Here is an 18,823-nt window from a genome sequence, read left to right on the forward strand (position 1 = left end):
GCACTATTCATATATGTATCGGAATGAATGAAAAATTTATGGAAATCCGTTTCGCGTGAAATTCGGTCTGCTTTCGAAAATGTTTCATAAATCGGAAATATTAATTTTTGTTAATTTTCCTCCTAAAAGAGATTGCGCGACAGATTTTGTTTGGCGACAGATAAGCGGCGTACCGCGTCATTCACCGTGGAAATTTGCACAGCGTTCGCGTTGGCGGAGAGATCATCGCGACAACACGAAGGAATTTAGGGAGAGAAAAAGGAGATACCGTATCGAAATGAAATTAGAAGGTCGACTCGCGCGAGCTCTCGCGCCGATCATTTCCATTTCTGAACGTGGCGGACGGTCCGGTTCGGTTTCCGCGCTCAATTTTCCCTCGAGAACGTCGTCACGGAGTAAAGTGAGTAGCACGTGATAGAATAACGTTCATACGCTCGTTCCGACGACAATCGCCCCTTTGACAGGAGACCAACCGGTCTCGTCGCGCGAGAAACAGATCGATTAGTCGCGATCGGAATTGAAATCGACACCACGCTGACGCGACGCGCGTTCTCTCTACAAATTATACGCGAGTCTCAACGATGTTATGTACAAGATAGATGGAGAACGATTAAAAGAAAAGAAAAAATAGAGCACGTTGGGCGAAGTGCACGAACGCCAAGAGGGCCGGCGACTGATTGATCATTTCGAGGTCTTCTCAGTCCGTTATTACACGTACTATAATAACTAGTTCGATTTTCACGTCATATTTTCCTTCACATTTGGTCTACAGAAGATAAAACTACCTTTTCTCTCATCCCTTCTCCTTCTTATGCATCCTGGATTATTGTGTTATATAACATGATAAGAGACTACTGAGAAAATGAGGCTTGTCTATCTGCATGGCCGACCCTCCTAGTGCTGCGGGAATCCTTCGAGAAACCCAGTGAAAACTATTCCTCGACGATAAAAGGCGACCAACGATCGACGAGACAGGTTGATGCGCGAGTGGTAACGGACGATCGTCGTCCGGCGCGATTTCCTAGGCTGCGTTCAGACTCCCCACCCGGGTGTATTCTATTACTAGAAGTGCTACAGTACATGTAACATATACTATAGTGTTTCTAGTAATAGAGTGCACCCGGATGAGGAATCTGAACGCCCCTAGCCGGAGAAGCCATAGGTCTTTATTCTCAACTGTCTTTCATCGATGAAAGCGCTCCTAAACGTTTGGTTATAAGCCAATCTCAGAAGGCTCATAAGCCTCACATCTAGAGGCACTTTTGGTCGGTGAAGGAGAGCTCGGAATGAGGGCCATTGCGCCATCTCGTTTTCTCCCTCCCTCTCTTTCTTTCTTTCTCTCATTCTCTTTCTCTCTGATCAACTGTCGTAATATTATTTTAAGAAATAGAACAGGGATATATTTTATATCTATAATATGTATATATCTCGGCTATATTAATATATGCCACCGCTCTCTCGTAACCATCGCATAACGTGAAACATCATCTCTCGTTATACTCGCGCGCGCGCGCGCGCTTCCGTGGCCAACTCGCCACGGCGTCTCGCCGCCCGCTATTGCGGATGGGCTCTCACACGTGATCGGGCTCGACGTACATTGGTCTCGCTGCGCTAATTATACCTACGGTAATTGTGTCATTAGCAATAGTTAATGGCTCAGGCGCCACTGATCGACCGCGGATTACGTACCAGGACAAAATGCCGACTAACAGGTGGAGATCCGCCGTTGGCGTGTCGCGCGTCACCTCCCTCGCGCTCTCCCTCGCGCCTTACCACCGCGTTGCATCACTAATAATAACGTTAACACAGATAGATAGATAGATAGATAGATAGATAGATAGAGAGAGAGAGAGAGAGAGAGAGAGGTTAATAGAACATCAAGCAGCGTTGCACCGCGTCGAGTACTCCGCGAATCGTCGAAGCCACACGCTTTGGTCGTTCGGCGTACTGTTCTTTTTTTCTTATTTATAATTAGACACTGTGTTAATTATCATCGGGAGACTCACTCGCGCTCACGTGAGATCACCGAATTGCGGATCGCGGGAAAGGAAAGATTAAAGATCTTGCGACATCACACGTGTTCAACGTTCTCTAAGGTTATATCTGAAAAATTGCACCACACATAAATTCTCATCGCGCAGTTTACGGCACGTTTGCGGAATCTTTTCCCCCTTCTTTGTACCGAAGTGAAAGAAATCCTGAGCAGTCGTGTACCCCATCCCGCTGAGTGATGAGATACGTTCGCGCAACACGATAAGACGCGAGTTTGCGCGACACTTGAACCACGTGCGTCTCTCCACCTTGACACGCGCTCCTACGCATTCGCGCTCGCACACACGCACGCGTACAGGATGCACACGCTCTCGCATACACGCACGCACGCTTAAAAGTGTATATTTCCTAAAGTCACGTTGCAACAGTGCAGCAGCTCATAAATCAGCATCCTTGTGCCACACCCACAGCCTCAGAAGTTTACATAGTACAGTCATATACGCTAAGATCTACGCCAGTGTGTCGCTGTATGTGTGTATATGTATAATATATATATAATATATTCATATATTTATGTATATATATATATTTATATATATAATATATATTCATTTATTCATGTTTCCTTTCGTAATATTTATAACGAGCGCGCGCGCATACGAAAACGCGCGCGCACGACGAGGTGGGTATCCAAGTATTACAAAGAAGCAAGTGCAAACGCAACCTCCTTAAATGGTAACGGGATTAATAATGCAGCGGCTGTCGCGCCGAACCGCGCGTGATATATCTCTCTCTCTCTCTCTCTCTTTCTCTCTCTCTCTCTCTCTCTCTTTCTCCGCAACTAATATTATTACGCCACCACACAGAGATAATGTGTATGTACATGTGCATCTCTTCTCGCTGCGATCGTGAGGAACGTGCGCGCGGCTGCGGCTCCGTCAGAATTTCGATCGCGGGCGCAGCCGGCCGTTGTCGTCTTCCTCCTCTTCCCCGTTCTACGCCGTTTCTCGAGCGGGCTCAAAACGCGTTATCGAATAATCCGTCGCCCGCGAGCGTGTAATTGTTATCGAGTGTGATTCGTATCGGGTGACGTGATCGCGCCGGACCATAATATCGCAGCGAGATTCGTCGCTGATGCGTATAATTGCGATGCGACGTAATCGTCAGCGAGCTTTCACACCCGCATTCTCTCTCTCTCTCTCTTCTCCTGCGCTTAGATCTTCTCTCTCTCTTTCTCTCTCTCTCTCTCTCTCTCTCTCTTTCTTGTACCTCTGCGCAGGATGTCTCACGGAGGATATTATTTTAACTCTCGAGTCCTCTTGGCGCTTCCTCCATGCGAGAGAGGACGTCGTATGCTCTCTTTCTTTCTCTCTCCCTGTGCTGCGAGATATAAAGCTACACGACCGACGTCGTCGGAGCTGCGTAAAAAATCACGGGCGATCCTTTTTTAATCGCTTACGTAGCGCTTCTCTCTTTCTCTCTTTGCGCCGCTTTACTTATTTATAATACTTACATAGACACGCCTACTTATACTCTTAACGGTACTTCACGATGATCGGTATACGCTCTTTCTCTCGTCGCCCCGCTAATACCGTCTTAAAATATACACTTACGCTTTCGTGTCGTGTGTATACGTTTTGTGTAGTACGTACGCATTTGCATACGTATGTACGTGTGTGTATGTATGTGTGATTGTGTGTCCGTCCATGACGCGGCGTGTAATATATTTAGACGCAGTATATATTAATTTAGAATTGTGCAATGAAGGTTTTAGAGCCATTTAGTGCGACTACTGCTGCGGATGTGGTTGTTGGACGAGTCGCTCTCTTGCTCGCCGAGTACCATCATCGTGGTGTCGTACATCGAAATTGCGGGTAGAAGGGGGTTGGATGATGATAACGGTGATAGTGATAGCGGCGGCGGTGGTGGTGGTGGTGGTGGTGGTGGTGGTGATGTTGTTGATTGTAGGTGATAATGATGGTGCATCGTCGTCATGCACTCGAGGTGCACACGCTGTCGCACGTTTCTGCGGGATCTCCCTCTCCTCCTCGTCCCGTCCCGACTTTATCCTGCCGCAGGAAGTTCTCGATGAACGGCTGAGCGCGTCGCTGCGGAGGTCTCAAGGTCAACGTGCACGAAGGCTCCTCGCGACTCGAGTGTGCACTTCATCCGAGTGCGCGCTCAAGAGAGAGACGACGTTTTCGATCAACCTCGGCGCGCCGCGAGCCTTTGATCTCGACCCTTTTCTCCTTCCCGGGCTATTTGCAGTCGATCCCGTTATAATCCGCCTCGTCCCGTAGACGATACGGGCGAGAGGAGCTTCACGTTGTCCTTGAGACCGAGACAGGACGACACGACGCGACGACAGGAACGATTCTCGATCTCGACAGAAACCTCGAATCTCCAGATCCTATTGATCCTCCTCTTGCACGACGCGATACATTTTTCGTTCTTCACTCCTCCGCTCGTCGAACCGAGGGTTCTCGTCTTTGCGCGCGTACATCTTCGTAGCCCGAGTTCAACCCTCGGAATCGGATTGGCGCTTCGCTTTCAGTCTGTTACTCGTAAAAGCTGCCATCGTTATCCCTCGACTTGGCGTAGACCCAGCTGCTCAACTTCGACGCGCGATCGCGATCTTCCTAATCTTAACGTGGACGTCTGTTTCTGTACAGCGAAGTGTAATACCTGGTGTCGCCTTCCTCCTTCTTCGAAGAAGCCTCCGTCGCGTGGTTAGGTCCGACACTTAACGTTATTTTCGCGTGTTACTCGTTCGACAACGCTCCGAGCGAGAATGCACTCGCAAACGGGGGCTACTTTCATTCGATCGGAACGATCAGCGTGTGTGTGAGACCGCCTTCTTCTCTACTGACGATTCCTCACCGGGAATCGTCCTCCTCCTCGCGATCGCCGTGTATTAATACTATATATTCAGTCTGCCCTTACTTTATAACACCCTGCAGTAAAAACATTTCTCGCCTACGCTCGACTAAGAGCGACCACGACGACGTCGTGGTCTCCCTCGTGATCGACCTGTAATTCCTCCACGCCCTGTCCCCGACCCCAGACAATGGCGTCTGACGACGCAACGGATGCCTAATCTTACAAACGTCGACCTCCAACCACGTCGTCCGCCAAGTATCCGCGACGAAGTCGTTCCGCAGACGCGATTCTCGCAGTCGAGAGGCCTCGAACGTGAGCTTACATGACTTTACGGAGGAGCTCGTTTAGCATCCCTTATCGACTCGCACGCTCCTCTCCTCTCCTCGTCGTCGTCGTCATCGGCGTCGTTGTCGGCGGACGCAGCTGTGCTCGATGCCATGTCCGCGGCGGAAACGGTTGCCGCGCGAGTCTTCTTTCCTTCCTACATGGACAGGCTCGGCGAGGGCTCGCTTGCGTAGGACGCGACGAGCCCGAGGTTCCCAGCGGTCCTGCGGACCTGCTCGAGGGCGTGTTATACCCAGGAGTCGCCGGCGGCGGCGGCGGCGGTCGAGTTAGGCGGCACGTTGGTCACCGTGGCGGCGACGGACGCGTTACCGTCCGGCACCCCGACGCCGTCCGGCATCCACTGGCCCACCGACGTGGGCCCGCCGCCGCCACCCGGCCCGGTCACGCCGCCGCCGCCACCTCCGCCGGGTATCGCGCCGCCACCGGCTTGACCCTGGCCCACCCCCAGCTCGTACTGCCGCTTCTTTTTCTTCTCCAAGTTAACTTGCGCGTAGAGCGGCTCACCGGGTTTCGGCTGCTGCAACACACACACAAGCCAACGGTTAGCACAAGCCCCTGGCAAGAAGCGTCGTCGGCCGGCCACATCGCGGCTGCGCTCGGGGGGTGGGCGAGGGGGGAGTAGCGCGCGGATGTGCGAAGCGTTACCGGAACCGCCGCCGCCGTCGCCACCGCCGCACACTGAAAGAACTCTGGTCAGCTTCGGGGGTGTTGCGTGCAGGTGTACTCTCGATTACGACAAGTGCGCCGCTGACCAAGGTGACGTAGGCAGAAGTGACGCGCGGTGATGAAGAGGTGATCCTTGATGCGTTAGCAACGTGCGGGTGCATCTGCGCGCCGGCAGGAGGAAACCAATGTCCGTTTCTTCAGTTTTGACACGAGTCTCCTCGAATTCAGTCAGTGTTTTCGGAATTTATCTTTTCAGTTTTCAAATGTCTCCTGAATTTACAAGTGTTTTCTAAATCTACAATTGTCCCCTGAATTCGTACATATTTTTTGGCTTCACGCAAAGATCTGTAAGTTCCCAATCGTACATTCCGTTTCTCGATCATCATGACTGATGAACCGATGCAATTAAAATACGTCACGCACTGTCTGAAGAAACAGACGTCGGTCCCTTCTCTCTCGAGGCACAGACACGAACGTACAAGTACACCCGGTAACAATTATACGCGCGTGTTACGCAACGAGTAGACGCTATCATGGATATGTAAGTCACGCGTGGATTGACCGTGTTTCTCGATTATCCATGCGTCTCCCTGCGTATCGAGAGATAATAATACACCTCGAGGATAATCGAGAGTACACCGCCGACGTCCAGAGGCAAGACCACGTTGGAGGTGTGATATGTTTGGCCTTTATTTGTATAGTTCTCAGGTATACGGCTATCTAATATACATATCTCTTCAAGTAATCCTTCGTTTGTTACACACTGCGCTTTTTAAAGTCGGCTAAATACAGAATATAAATACTTCGACGTGAGGTGAATAATTGCATACTCGAGATTACACGTGATACAAGGACGCACGTGAGAGAGATCATGTGTGTGTGTGTGTGTGTGTGTGTGTGCTATAAAATATATAGTATATAAATCCGTGTGGCTTTTTTGTTGTTGTGTCGTGATGGTGGTGTGGTAGGGTATAAATAGAAAAAAAAATTCCTCTCGTTAATAAATACATAATAATTTCTCATGGTCTCTCGTTACAACGAAATCTTTTTATTGTTAATATCCAATTTATACCGTCTTCAGCCATAGTCGTACATAAATGATGAACTGAAAGTCATAAATGTCGATTCTACGTTATTCTACGCTCCTAATACGAATTTTCGTAGGACATCTTATTAAAGATAATAAGGCTGTGTGTCTGTATACGAGTGTAATAATAGTGTAATACCAATCGTTTCAAAGGTCCTTTACGATTCTATCTTTGTTCTTTATCGGCGTGGTGTGTGAACAGCGTGTGAGTAATCATATATATATATATATATATTTATATATATATATATATATATATATATATATATTTATTTATTTATTTATTCGTGTTCATTGCACCGTGTACTTCGACTTACGTATAAGGTCTCGACAATAGTTCTCTCTCGTGTCTAAGCTTATATACAGAATCGGGCGTGTACAGTAAGGACTACGTAATAATTTATATAGAAAACGCGCGTTACACACATTCTGCCGTTCACAGAGTGAAGTACAAACTCAACATCGGGTCGCTAGAAAGATCACGTTGGGAAACGGAGTTCGCTTTCTTCTTGTTGTTCCCTTCCTCTCTTCTTTAGGTCGATACAGAAAAGAAAAGCGCCTCGTCAAGTGACCAGTCGATGTACGAAATCATCCTCTCTCGGATTAGAAGCTAATGAATTAACTAATACGCTATCGTTAGAGAGCACGTACGAAGAGTGTGTTCGTTAGGCAGTGATTTCGTCAGCTAGAGCTTCTTATCGTAATACATTGTGCGTTCCCTTTCGGACAAAAGTATGTGGGTGTGTGTACATGTATCTGTCTATTTGTGTACAAAAACGACGCGGAATACCTCGAGTACCTTCGCTAGAGTATCTAGATAGTTCTCGATATAACACTGCGGTGCATTCCTAGGATTTCTACAAACGTTTGCGCGCGCGAGACGCTGCCTTTCGCGACTGACTCGATCAGCGTTATGGAAAAGTGTTATGAAAACCGTGCAAAAGGTATTCGGGATTAGTCTCGATAATTAGTGGAGCTATACGATGTGTATGTGTGTATATGTTCGTTAAAAAGATCGAAAGGTCGATTGGTCCAGTCTCGTGCAACAATCTCGTTCGTGTGAGTTCTATGAGTGGCGACCTATTAGACGCTGCAAACGCTTTGAAGCATCTGAAGAAAAGCCATGATTGATCCAATAAGGCGCTTCGAAACGGCATTCATAGCCTCTAATGAATCGCCACTCTATATGTGATCTGTGTTTAAATCTTCGCACAATTAATCGGACTGATTCCACTAAAAATGCCGGACGCATCGTTACAGTAATAGCAACTATAATCTTTCGCTCTCAGTCGTTAATTCGATCTCGTCTGCGTGTCTAATAATACTCGCTACGTTAGACAAAAATGCATATTCCCTTGCGCGATTTCTCTGCATTTCGAAAGAAAGTCTTCTTTTATTTTTTCCTACGCGAAAAGAAATCCCTACGCAATAGGAGTAGAGAGTGTGCAATCCATTAGACGTTAGACATGCTTCGAAGCGCGACATATGGACCAGTCATGGCTTCTCTTCAGATGCTTCAGAGCGTATGCAGCGTCCAATGGACCGCACACGGAGATCCTATCATTCACAAGGTATAGATAATAAAAGATGCCAACTAAAGCGGGAAGACACAGTCGTTTGTCGCAGTACAGATCACACTCGATCGAATTGTACGCGATAATGCTCTCTCGTGACGCAAATTACATTATGACTGTTGGGCGCGCGACAACTGCTAAGGTGTCGCGGAGTGACGCATTCGTTTGTCGTTTTTGGCACACTCGATCGCGCCGGATGGTGTTTTTCCCTTTCTCTGTTTTTTTTTAATCATCGTTCTAGGTAACTACTTTAGTAATCGCGTCTGAATCGCATCTCGCGAGTCTAAGTAAAAAGTTAAACACGATACAAACGTTTATCGGTTCGGTGTATTCGAGGGAGTCTACTTATAAAGTCGACTTTCGAGATCCTACGTGCTGCGACGGCGCGAAGATCACGGCTTCGCGCGATCACGGATCTATAATGGCAACGAACAATCGAGATAGACGAGATTAGACGGAATTTCACCGGCCTTAAGGAGAGGACCTTCTACCTCTAAAAGCGACAAGGCACTCGGGATGTGCCGTTCGAAATTCCATTTTCTGGTTTCTTTGGATTTAAAGAAATATTCTATGTGCGCGAAATGTGCGCGCAGCTTAAGACTCGGGAACAAACATTTTTCTAATGTCCTTCTCGAAATTTTTCTCCCTTAAGACCGGCGATTCGAATTGCATCGTATAAGGTGCACGTGCATGTTTCTTTCCACCTAAATTATCCGACGTGCAGTATACTTCTTTCTCGACGTTCCTACGGTCCGCGTCTACGCGCTGCGTGTGTCTCTTAGAGATGCTGTTAGTTGTTGTTACTTACTGATTGATATATAGTAGGTCGACCGACATTATTCGAGTTCATGTTCACTCGCTGGATCGTTCGATCCTCGTATCTTGTGCTGCCCTGGCTCGCCATCGGTCGGTTGAGAGTGCTGCAATCATAGCTGCGATTTAACGTAGAATCGAGTCACCCGACGGAAGCGCCGACGGACTCCGCGTGAATGTCGGGAAATAAGTCTCGTGCGAAGGCATAAAGAACGCAACCAACGAAAAGATAAGCGGAGTCCCAAAAATTAAACGACCAACAAAACATCATAAATTCAGAGGGTACCTTTTTAGGAAAAAACAAAATTGCCGCGATGTCATAATCATACAATACTTGTTTAATTTATATACGGTGACACACTCGTGCTATCAACTTTCGACGTGAAATATCGCAACACGACGGTTTCGATTAAATTCTTAAAAAGAAAGAGAGAGGAAGCAAAATACAAAATTAATTGGATACAATAATTGGAAAAGATTTTACAATTCAATTATATAATTGTCTAAATTGTTTCGCGAAATGATCGTTTAGCTTTGAATACGAAATGTTTCCATTATCTCTCGAAACGATGATGATTCGCGGGAAATGTACAAAATGCGTGCCACCGTATGTAAATCCAACTTATTACTCCATTTATGTGCGACGTTTACCTGTTAGCGTTGTTGGGTGAATTAGGCCCTGAATTTCTGGCGGCGACGGTTTTCGTGACAAAGTCCTGTTCCTTCCAGCCGTGCTTCTTGTACACGTCTCGCAGTTCTTGATGCTGCCACATGGTGAACAGTACTTGTCCTAAAAATACACGTTCGTGCGGGATGAGACGCGGTCAGAAATTAGCGTAATGTAATACGGCATTAATGTTTCTATCGCGACGGACATAATTAGAGAGCGAGATTTGGCAAATGTGCCTGTCGCACATCTAGAATCAAGATCTTTAAATGAGATAATTTTTATAGATTAAACAATAAAAGTGACAAGTGCAAAAATAACATTTCAATTATCACATATGTGCACAACTAATACATAATAATGAAAATTGATATCCGTTCATTCACATTTCTACACTACGATTTAACGATAATATAACTCCGTGTAATCTGTTGAGTCGGCAATTTTGATCGACGGTTGGTGTATAAATACACACCTAAAATCGTCTCTAAAATCGCGCTTGACCTCACCTGCAAATTTGAGAACGCGCGGCGTATATTTTTGGCGTTGCCTAGTGATGTTCATTAGTCTGTCGACACCGCCAGCGTCGAGCAATGACCGCGAGAACTCGGCGTTCTTCTTGATGACCTCATTCAGTGTCGCGAGCACCGCCGCGATCGTGTCGTCGCTCGTGCCCTGATCGTGCTGATTATTTCCAGACGGTAGCTTCTGGATGAGATCCCTCATCGCGTATTTCCCTATTAACTCCTTGTTGCGTTGGTCTATCGCCAAGTTCCTCAGCGCGGTCGCGACCGCGCAGACTACTCGGTCCACCTGGCCGGAAAAGGCGTCAAGTGAATCCTAAATTATACGCCTCTTACATTTCGATAAAATATGCATAGTGGGATTAGAGCCGCTGATACTTAGCAAAACTTCATGTAAGTAGAATATACAGAAAAATCAGAAATAACCGAATATCAGAGAATATCCTTATAAATATTTTTCGCACACATGTGTAAGATATTTTAATTATCTTATATTATTAAATATCATAGTATCGTATGTATCATTATATTATCGCGTTATATTATTGCGTTATTCAATGATAATTATTAATGATAATTAATATTATGCTGATAGTGAATAGTGATAATTTGATATTATACTGATGTATAAAATACGGTAAAAATAAAAAATTGACTGTAATATTATAATATTCTCTAAATTATAATTTTCAGATTTAAATAATGAAAATAATAATAATTTTAATAATAATAAAAAGGAAAAGTTTAAATAATAAATGCCAGATCTCGTGAGAATTCGATATGCATACATTGCCTCATTCAGCTAGAAACACACGACAAAATATGTTTATACCTCCATCCTCAAGAGCTCCACTAATATCGGGAGACCCTTCTCCTTGCGAACGGCCGCGCGAATTTCAATGCTTGGCTGCCAGTAGCAGGCCGCGAGGTTCTGCAGCGCTCCGGCCGCGGCCTCGAGTGTTTCCGGATTCGAGCAGGTTTGCAGGAGACTGAGGTATGACTGTACCACTTCCGGTTGCCAAAGCAATTCCATTCCTCTGACTGGTTCGGTGCGTGGACTTGTCGTACGCGACGTGGTCGTTTCCTTCTGGACCGGTTGACCGTCTTTCTTCTTCTTACTGCCGCCGAAACAGCCCAAGTTCTCGCCTAGAGCAGAACAAGGAAAAATCCGTATTAGCGAGATAGAGGAAGATCGTGTTGGACAAGCAACGAAAAATTTCGCACCGATAAAATCGCGAAGCTGCGAGTCGGATGTTGCATAGTTAATTTCGAATTTTTATTTCAGTCTGAGATAATCAGTCACAAAGAGTCAATTTCAGTTTCAATTATCGAGCCGCGCTTGTGTCGCGATTGAGTCTTGCACTACGTTGTATTAGAGACAGCCAATATTGAACAATACCGATCGATAATATCGTGGAAAGTTTCGACAGATCGTGTGCTTATGTACTTATAAGGCACCTATTACATCTCTATGAAGTTCTAGGCTAACTAACCCGCTAAATCAAATCAGCTATATATAACATATATACATATACATATATATATATATATATATATATATATATATATATATATATATATATTTATTTATCTACGTAATGAACGAAATTGTGAACGAAACTATAAACTATATTTGCCATACTTTGCGACAAGCTCGTTTAATTTTTAATTTAATTCGATCGATCGCCGGCCAATTCTCTGCATCGGACTTTAGCACAAAATAGACAGTGTATGCTGAGATGTATCGATCGTTGCACGAAAAAAGGAACATAGCGATTACACAACCTTGAAGTGGAAACCAAAGAGAGAAACGAGTACAATACTAAACGGGAAAAGTGTCAACTCATTAGAGATAGAGGTAACACAAGTCAGCTGTCGTACGATACGGCTAAGAAGCGAGGCATGCAATATAGTAACCATATAGATATGTAGATCTCGTCGGACGGAAACTAATTTATCAGTGGAATTGCAAGAGGGTCTTACCTTGGCATAAACTGTACGCTAAAAAGATTGAAACACAGTTTAATTCATGCTGAACTAGGATTCCTAAAAAATTGGTATAATTCGCGAGAAACTCAAGTCTGAGAAACGAAAGCCAAGGGTCTCTCTCCGAGATTCGGAGGATTCGTAACTAACTATTGTCGACCAACCAAAAAAAGAGGGGCACCTAAGAAAAATATAGACAGAGAGAGAGAGAGAGATATGTGATATATGGGGTATGTTGTGGCCTATGTACATCTCTGAGCACACTGTACGTGTCTGTCGACATGGGGAAAAGTGCAAATCAATCATTGGAAAACGAGAGACGCGATAAAAAATTAAAGAAATATTTTCGTTCAATCTAGAAAATTATCCTAACACCTATTCTCCCGATTGCGGCACGTGTTGCGCTATCGCCACTTTTCTAAGCACGTTATATCCACGGTTTCTCCGGTTCGCGATAGAAATCTCGCTCCATCTCACTCCGCCAAACCGGTCCGGAAGTTTCGATCGAATTTAATACTACGTGAACTCTAACTATCTGTAACTACACCAACTACACCGTAATAAAATATCAACCACTGCGCGTGTATTCGTGAAACTTGAACGGCAGAATTAACCGTAATTAATACCCGAATGAATATCGAGTATTTACGGCAATATTATCGCGAACGAGGAAGATTATACCTCAAAATAAAACGTACATATACAACTCTATTTTATTTTATAGAAAAAATCTCTCCTTCGGAACCTTCTGAACGTAAAGATCTGGGGAGAGTCCTCTAATGTAAAAACGTGACGGATTATTGCGACGAATTTCGATGAGGTGAAACGATTAGCCGAACTTATCGCGACGGATCGCATATTTAACGGCCGTGTATGCACATTGTAATTTCACACAATAGCGGGAAAAATGCCTGCAGCGGGGCAGCTGCGTGTGTGTTGTTCCCTGTGATCTAATTTCATGGTCGGTTTAAGGGGTGAATCATTTACCCTCCTCATTTGCCCCTCCCAATCTCTGTAAACGCATACAGACGCGCACGCATACACACGGATACGAGAGAGCGTATTTACGTGCACATTGAGGGAGATCCGTGCGGAGGAAAACATATCCGTCCCGAAAGCACGACGCTCGAGATATTTCTCTCCCTTTTTCTTTCCCACCGCAATTTATTTTTCATCGTTTTAAGATGCGTTACCGCGCGCGCAACTCACGGTCGCCCGTGTGAATATGCCGTGTTGCGCGTCCGCCGGTATGCAGGCTCGTTTTTCTCCACGTGAAGAATTCAGCACGATGACCCACTAACTCGCTCGAGAGAAATGCTCGACAAAATTAATTTATCGCCTTTATTTTTCTTCATTAATTTCACAATCTTTTTTTTTTAATTGCACTGATGCGATCGTAGGAGGGAAATTCACGTTTCCCGTTTCGTGAAATTCATGGCAGAGTTGAAAAATCCTCTTGTACATTTATTTATGTATCTTTTATACGTAAACAATTATTCGTATCATATCTGTGGATCTACTAAAATAAAATCAAGTGAATCTGTTTCTGAAGATCAGAAACGATGAAAAGAGCGGAGAAACGTCGTTAAATGTATAAATTAACATTGAGCTAAAGTTTTACATATTATTCGAGTTTCTCCTCTCCAATTTCTGAAGAAGAGCGATCAGCTCGTACTGAATCCTTCACATACACACTTTCTTTCTCTTTCTCAAACACGTAAGATAGACGCGTCTGAAACTTGGCTCCAAAGTACGACACTAAATCACTCTCTTTCCCGTCCCTCCCGCCTCACCTTTCGCGGGTGCAGCGACCCTGTTCTGCACCGTGGACTGGATGGGGTGTTTGTCGTAGTTCGGGTCCTCCACCTCTTGGCAACGGTAGCTCAGGTTCCTCAGAATGCACACGCAGTTCTCCACGATTTTGTTGCCGATATTCGACTTCTCGATCGCCGAGCGTACCACGTAGAGCAGCGCGTCGACCAGGCCGTCGCATTCGCGCAGATTCTTCCGCGCATATTCGCCGGCGCTGGACACGTTCCTCAGCACGCCAGACGCGTTCCTGAAGACCGTGGACCAGCAGGTCTCGCCGCTCGACGAACTCGGGTCCCAGCCGCTGTGAGGTATTATTATGTTGTTCACCACCATCGTCACGCCGTCGTCGATGATCGACCTCTTGAGATCCTGAAACCGCGTTGTGTGTTCGAGTTATCTGCTTAGATCTCGAACATTCCGCTGATTGTAGCGTCGCCGCGTTTAACTAATTCACGTATAAAACGTAATCTCAGTTATATATTATAATCTCAGTTATTATAATCTCGCATATATAGCTAATATGTAGCAATAGAGTGAATCAATGAAACGAACTGGCGAATACATGCATCATAAACCGCATTTATTCAACGCGTCCTTGTGTGATTCAAACTTTAATTAAATATTAAAACGATCAGCGGAAATCATTGCAGTCAACGTATGCGACGAGAAAAAAGAGTGCTTGAATTAACATGACAATGACAAACGTCTCTTGGTTGGATGAAACTGAATTTCTGGTTCTCATCGATCGAATTTGATTGGTAAGAACCAGAAATTCTGTTTCCTCGAACCCATTTACTTGTGCCATTGTCACGTTAATTTAACTATGAATTTTTTCCTCGTGTATTAATCGACTGGTCTCTCCCGAGTCCCTCCGGAGTTAACAACGAATCCCGTATCTTTGTTGTTCGCTTCTGAAACTCACTTCGCACGAGGACAGGTTCCACAGCACTCCCGTGACCAGTTCCTTAATGTCCGCGTCGGATGTCCGTCGCAGCAGGTTGATGAGGGCGGGCACGCCGCCGGCGTTCTTGATGGCGCGCTTGTTCTCGTCATTCTGCCGGCCGTACGATAAATTGCGCAGAGCGCCGCACGCGTTCCTGTACACCTCCACGTTGTCGTGGTCCAACAGCTGCACCAGCGGCGGTATGCCGCCCAGACTGCGCGTCTTCTGCTTGTTCGGATCGTCCATATAGCAGAGGTGCTGCAGGTACGCGGCCGCGTTCGCTTTGATTATGTTGTTGGGGTTGCTCAGAAAACCGATCACCTCGGACAGGTTGGGGTCGCGCCAGCGCAGGGACTTCTGGTCGTCGTCCAACGGGCTGGCCATGCCGGGCACTACCGGGTGACGCGATTGCAACCGCTGTAGGTGCACCTCGTCCTCAAAGATGCCGGGTGGTACTCCCGATGGTAACGGCACCGGATGGCCCTCCTCGTAGCCCGGTACGTCGCTCGGTACCGGGCCCACTCCCACGGCTGGTCCATAACCCACTGGCCCGTAAGGCGACGGCGACACGTATCCGTAGGCCACTTTGCCCTCGTCTAAAAAGAAGAGACGGAGCATGTGTTATTCACGTGACTTTCACGTTCGTCGCGATCTAGGCGTGTTTGATTTCACATCGATCAGATGTCGTCTGTCTCTGTCTCGGAGCCGCACGCGGAAACGCATAATTCACCTCAGCGGCCTTACCTGCCGCTTGTCGCTTACGTTATCGCTCATTTATTTGCGTTATCGCCGCTTATCTCGGTCTGATGCAACTTAGACAGATGAACGTGTCGCGAGAGCGCTGCTAATCGCTCGTTCGATCGATAACTTTGTATTTATTTTTTTCACGTAAAACTAACTTCCACGTATATTAACTGTTGACTTGATTACTAAACTTGTTATCCATATTAAACACAGATATATTATTAAAAATATAATATAAAGGTAATTCCTTATTTACGTTTTAATAAGAAACAAATTATCAAATATAAGTAGACAGTCATCGATTAAAACGAAAGGCGCGGTCTGAGAAGTATAATTTTCCAAAAAATTAAACATTACTGTTGTTACATTCATCAGACTTTACACAACATTTTTGCAACTAGGCAAAAGCGCTGATTCAATCAAGTTTAATGGAATATGGATAGATTTTGTAATGAGTCACGTAGTTAACTGACACCAATCAAATATAACGGAGATTTCGTAATCTTCCGAGAAGTTATCAGTTATGAATTCATATCTCGATATTCAAGGAAACGTTTGAAAGACGCATGAGAGAGAGAAAGAGAGAGATAGAGAGAGAGAGAGAGAGAGGCAGATATAAAGAGAAAAGGATAGAAAGAGAGGCAAGTTAGATAAATGGTGGATGTAACCCTACCATGAGGATGTTGAGAGGGTTCGCCGGAGTCATCCATATTCCACGAGTTGCTGATTCGATCTAGAGTGAACATAAAATAACAACGAATGTCAGACAGCGAGATAATCAAAGTGAATTATGCGGTGTCCCGCGCGGGACGTGATAACGCGCGCATTTTCGAGCGTTTTACGCTGTGACGTAAATCTAATCGCGCTCGCCCGTAAAAGCCGCACATTAGAGACGGCGTGCACGCGCTCGCACGAGCGTGCCACGCCGACGAGGAGTCGTTAAACGAGGCCGAATCGACCGCGCTGAAGAGCCGCGACGTCTTCGCCGGCATGCCGTCGGCAAAGGTGTGAGGAAACGGAAGCGCGTTGCACTTGTTGGAGTTTATCGGTTATTCTGCTACCCACCATACTGATCTCCGGGACCACCTGGACTGGGAGTAATGCGATAATGGTCCTGTAAAGCGGGGTTTAAGCCGGGGTCGATGTCGTTATAGCCGCCCTCGACGTAGGGCGCACCCTTGCGCATGTACTCTGTGGAAAAGAAATTGCCGTGTTATTGTCGCGGAAGATCTCTCGCCAGGCTGAGTCTCAGCTGCCGCGAGCTTTCCTCCCCTCGTCCGAGCATCGGCCGTCGTACTCGTAATCGCAATCGTTATAATTAATTTATTAATTAATGGGAAAATAAAGCCCTCTCTTATTCTCTAAATTTCTCGCGCATACAGAACGAATTATCCATCCGGAATCGTGGAGTGAATATTCCATCCGAAGAGTGAAGTTGATGTACTCTCCACCGTCGCAGGAACATGTTCACTCCAATCGATTGAAACATTCGCTCATACGGAGTCGGAATCCACTCAAAGCCTGAATGGAACATTCACTGTTGCGATTTCGAGTGACAGTATTTTCACTATTGCCTCGAGTGGAAATACTGCCACTTTTCACTCGTTTCGAGTGAGACTCCGTTCCAGGAAAATTTAGAAAGTACAATTCACAAAAAATTACATTTATTAAAAAGAGTCCACGAAGGAAGAAAATTATCTTATACAAAGAGAAGAATTTTAAAAATTTAATTTAGATTGAATTGAATTAGATTAAAATATTAAATTAGTAAAGTAGATATTATTTAATATTATAGTAGAAATATTATAATAGAATATAAATATTATAGTATAATTTAATATTAGATATAACTAAGATCAAATCAAGTTAATATATATTAAATTAATATTATTTAATATTACATTAAATTAAAATATTAAATCGTCAAATAAAAAGTCGTATTAAAATACTTTTATTGCAAAAAGAGAAAAAATAATATTAGATGACACTTGAGTTATATTTTATAAGATATTTTCATCGTTATGTTATCGCGAAAAGGAGCCAAAAATTACGCCGATCTGCTCCGTGCCTTCAAGAATTGCGAAAAAGGTAGCATTGATTTCTCGCGTACTCTAAAAGTCAATCTCAGTGAAACTAAGTTTAGACTCGTATTTTCGGGTTCTTGGGAACAGAATTAGATTACATTCACCATTTGCCGAAAATGATCGACAAAACGTTATTAAAAATTATTCTCCAATTGCACATTGGAGCATTGGAATGGAGCATTTATACACCAAATTTGGTTTATTTAGTCGGCTGGTTGTTCCGACGAAATTAACTTATCATATTTCTCTTAGTCAGAATTGAAATGCGATTCCGCGCGGAATAACCAGCTAGTTAGGTTAACCAAAGTTGGTAGAAACGGGTATTAACGACGCAATTCGGAGAGTCCCCAATATTTTCTACCCTTCGCGAAACATTTAGAATACACCATTCTCCCCGAGAAATTCAACTTTTCTCTGGACTCGAGGAACGTAATTACGTTGTCCAAGCAAACGACGAGGCGCGATATACTTCGTTTGAGAAGTCTCGCCAATTTTCCGCGCGGAAGACACCCGAGAGTCGCGAGAGATTCTTCGGGTCGAGCTGAGAGTCGATCGAAAAATTCGCAACAATTACACGTTTCACTCTTCCCCATCCTTCACCCTAAATACCCTTAAATACTCAAGAAATAGAGATAAAAGAGAACGGCGGAGAGACAGGTGGCCGGACAGAGAGAGAGAGAGAGAGAGAGAGAGAGAGAGAGAGAGA

At 45.1% G+C, this 18,823-nt stretch overlaps 1 protein-coding gene across 10 annotated transcripts in view; it reads right to left on the bottom strand.

Moving 5' to 3' along the window:
* Positions 1-1,402: 1,402 nt before the first annotated feature.
* Positions 1,403-18,823, bottom strand: part of LOC116847326 (catenin delta-2) — a 63,572-nt gene continuing 46,151 nt past the window's right edge. For 5 of the 10 annotated variants that reach the window (XM_032822218.1, XM_032822212.1, XM_032822221.1 and 2 more), the window contains 9 exons: positions 17,099-17,224; positions 16,707-16,766; positions 15,269-15,885; positions 14,328-14,715; positions 11,381-11,694; positions 10,534-10,864; positions 10,009-10,147; positions 9,353-9,476; positions 1,403-5,734 (listed from right to left, as the gene is read on the bottom strand). In XM_032822218.1, coding sequence (XP_032678109.1) covers positions 5,444-5,734; positions 9,353-9,476; positions 10,009-10,147; positions 10,534-10,864; positions 11,381-11,694; positions 14,328-14,715; positions 15,269-15,885; positions 16,707-16,766; positions 17,099-17,224 — 2,390 coding nt within the window. In that variant the 3' untranslated portion in view covers positions 1,403-5,443. The remainder of the gene's footprint in view (positions 5,735-9,352; positions 9,477-10,008; positions 10,148-10,533; positions 10,865-11,380; positions 11,695-14,327; positions 14,716-15,268; positions 15,886-16,706; positions 16,767-17,098; positions 17,225-18,823) is intronic. The other 5 variants (XM_032822216.1, XM_032822215.1, XM_032822214.1 and 2 more) reach the window with 5 other exon arrangements.

The sequence above is a fragment of the Odontomachus brunneus genome, unplaced genomic scaffold (genome assembly GCF_010583005.1).
Source record: "Odontomachus brunneus isolate Ranch 3 - 2012 unplaced genomic scaffold, Obru_v1 Obru_scaffold_076, whole genome shotgun sequence".
NCBI classification, from domain to species: domain Eukaryota; kingdom Metazoa; phylum Arthropoda; class Insecta; order Hymenoptera; family Formicidae; genus Odontomachus; species Odontomachus brunneus.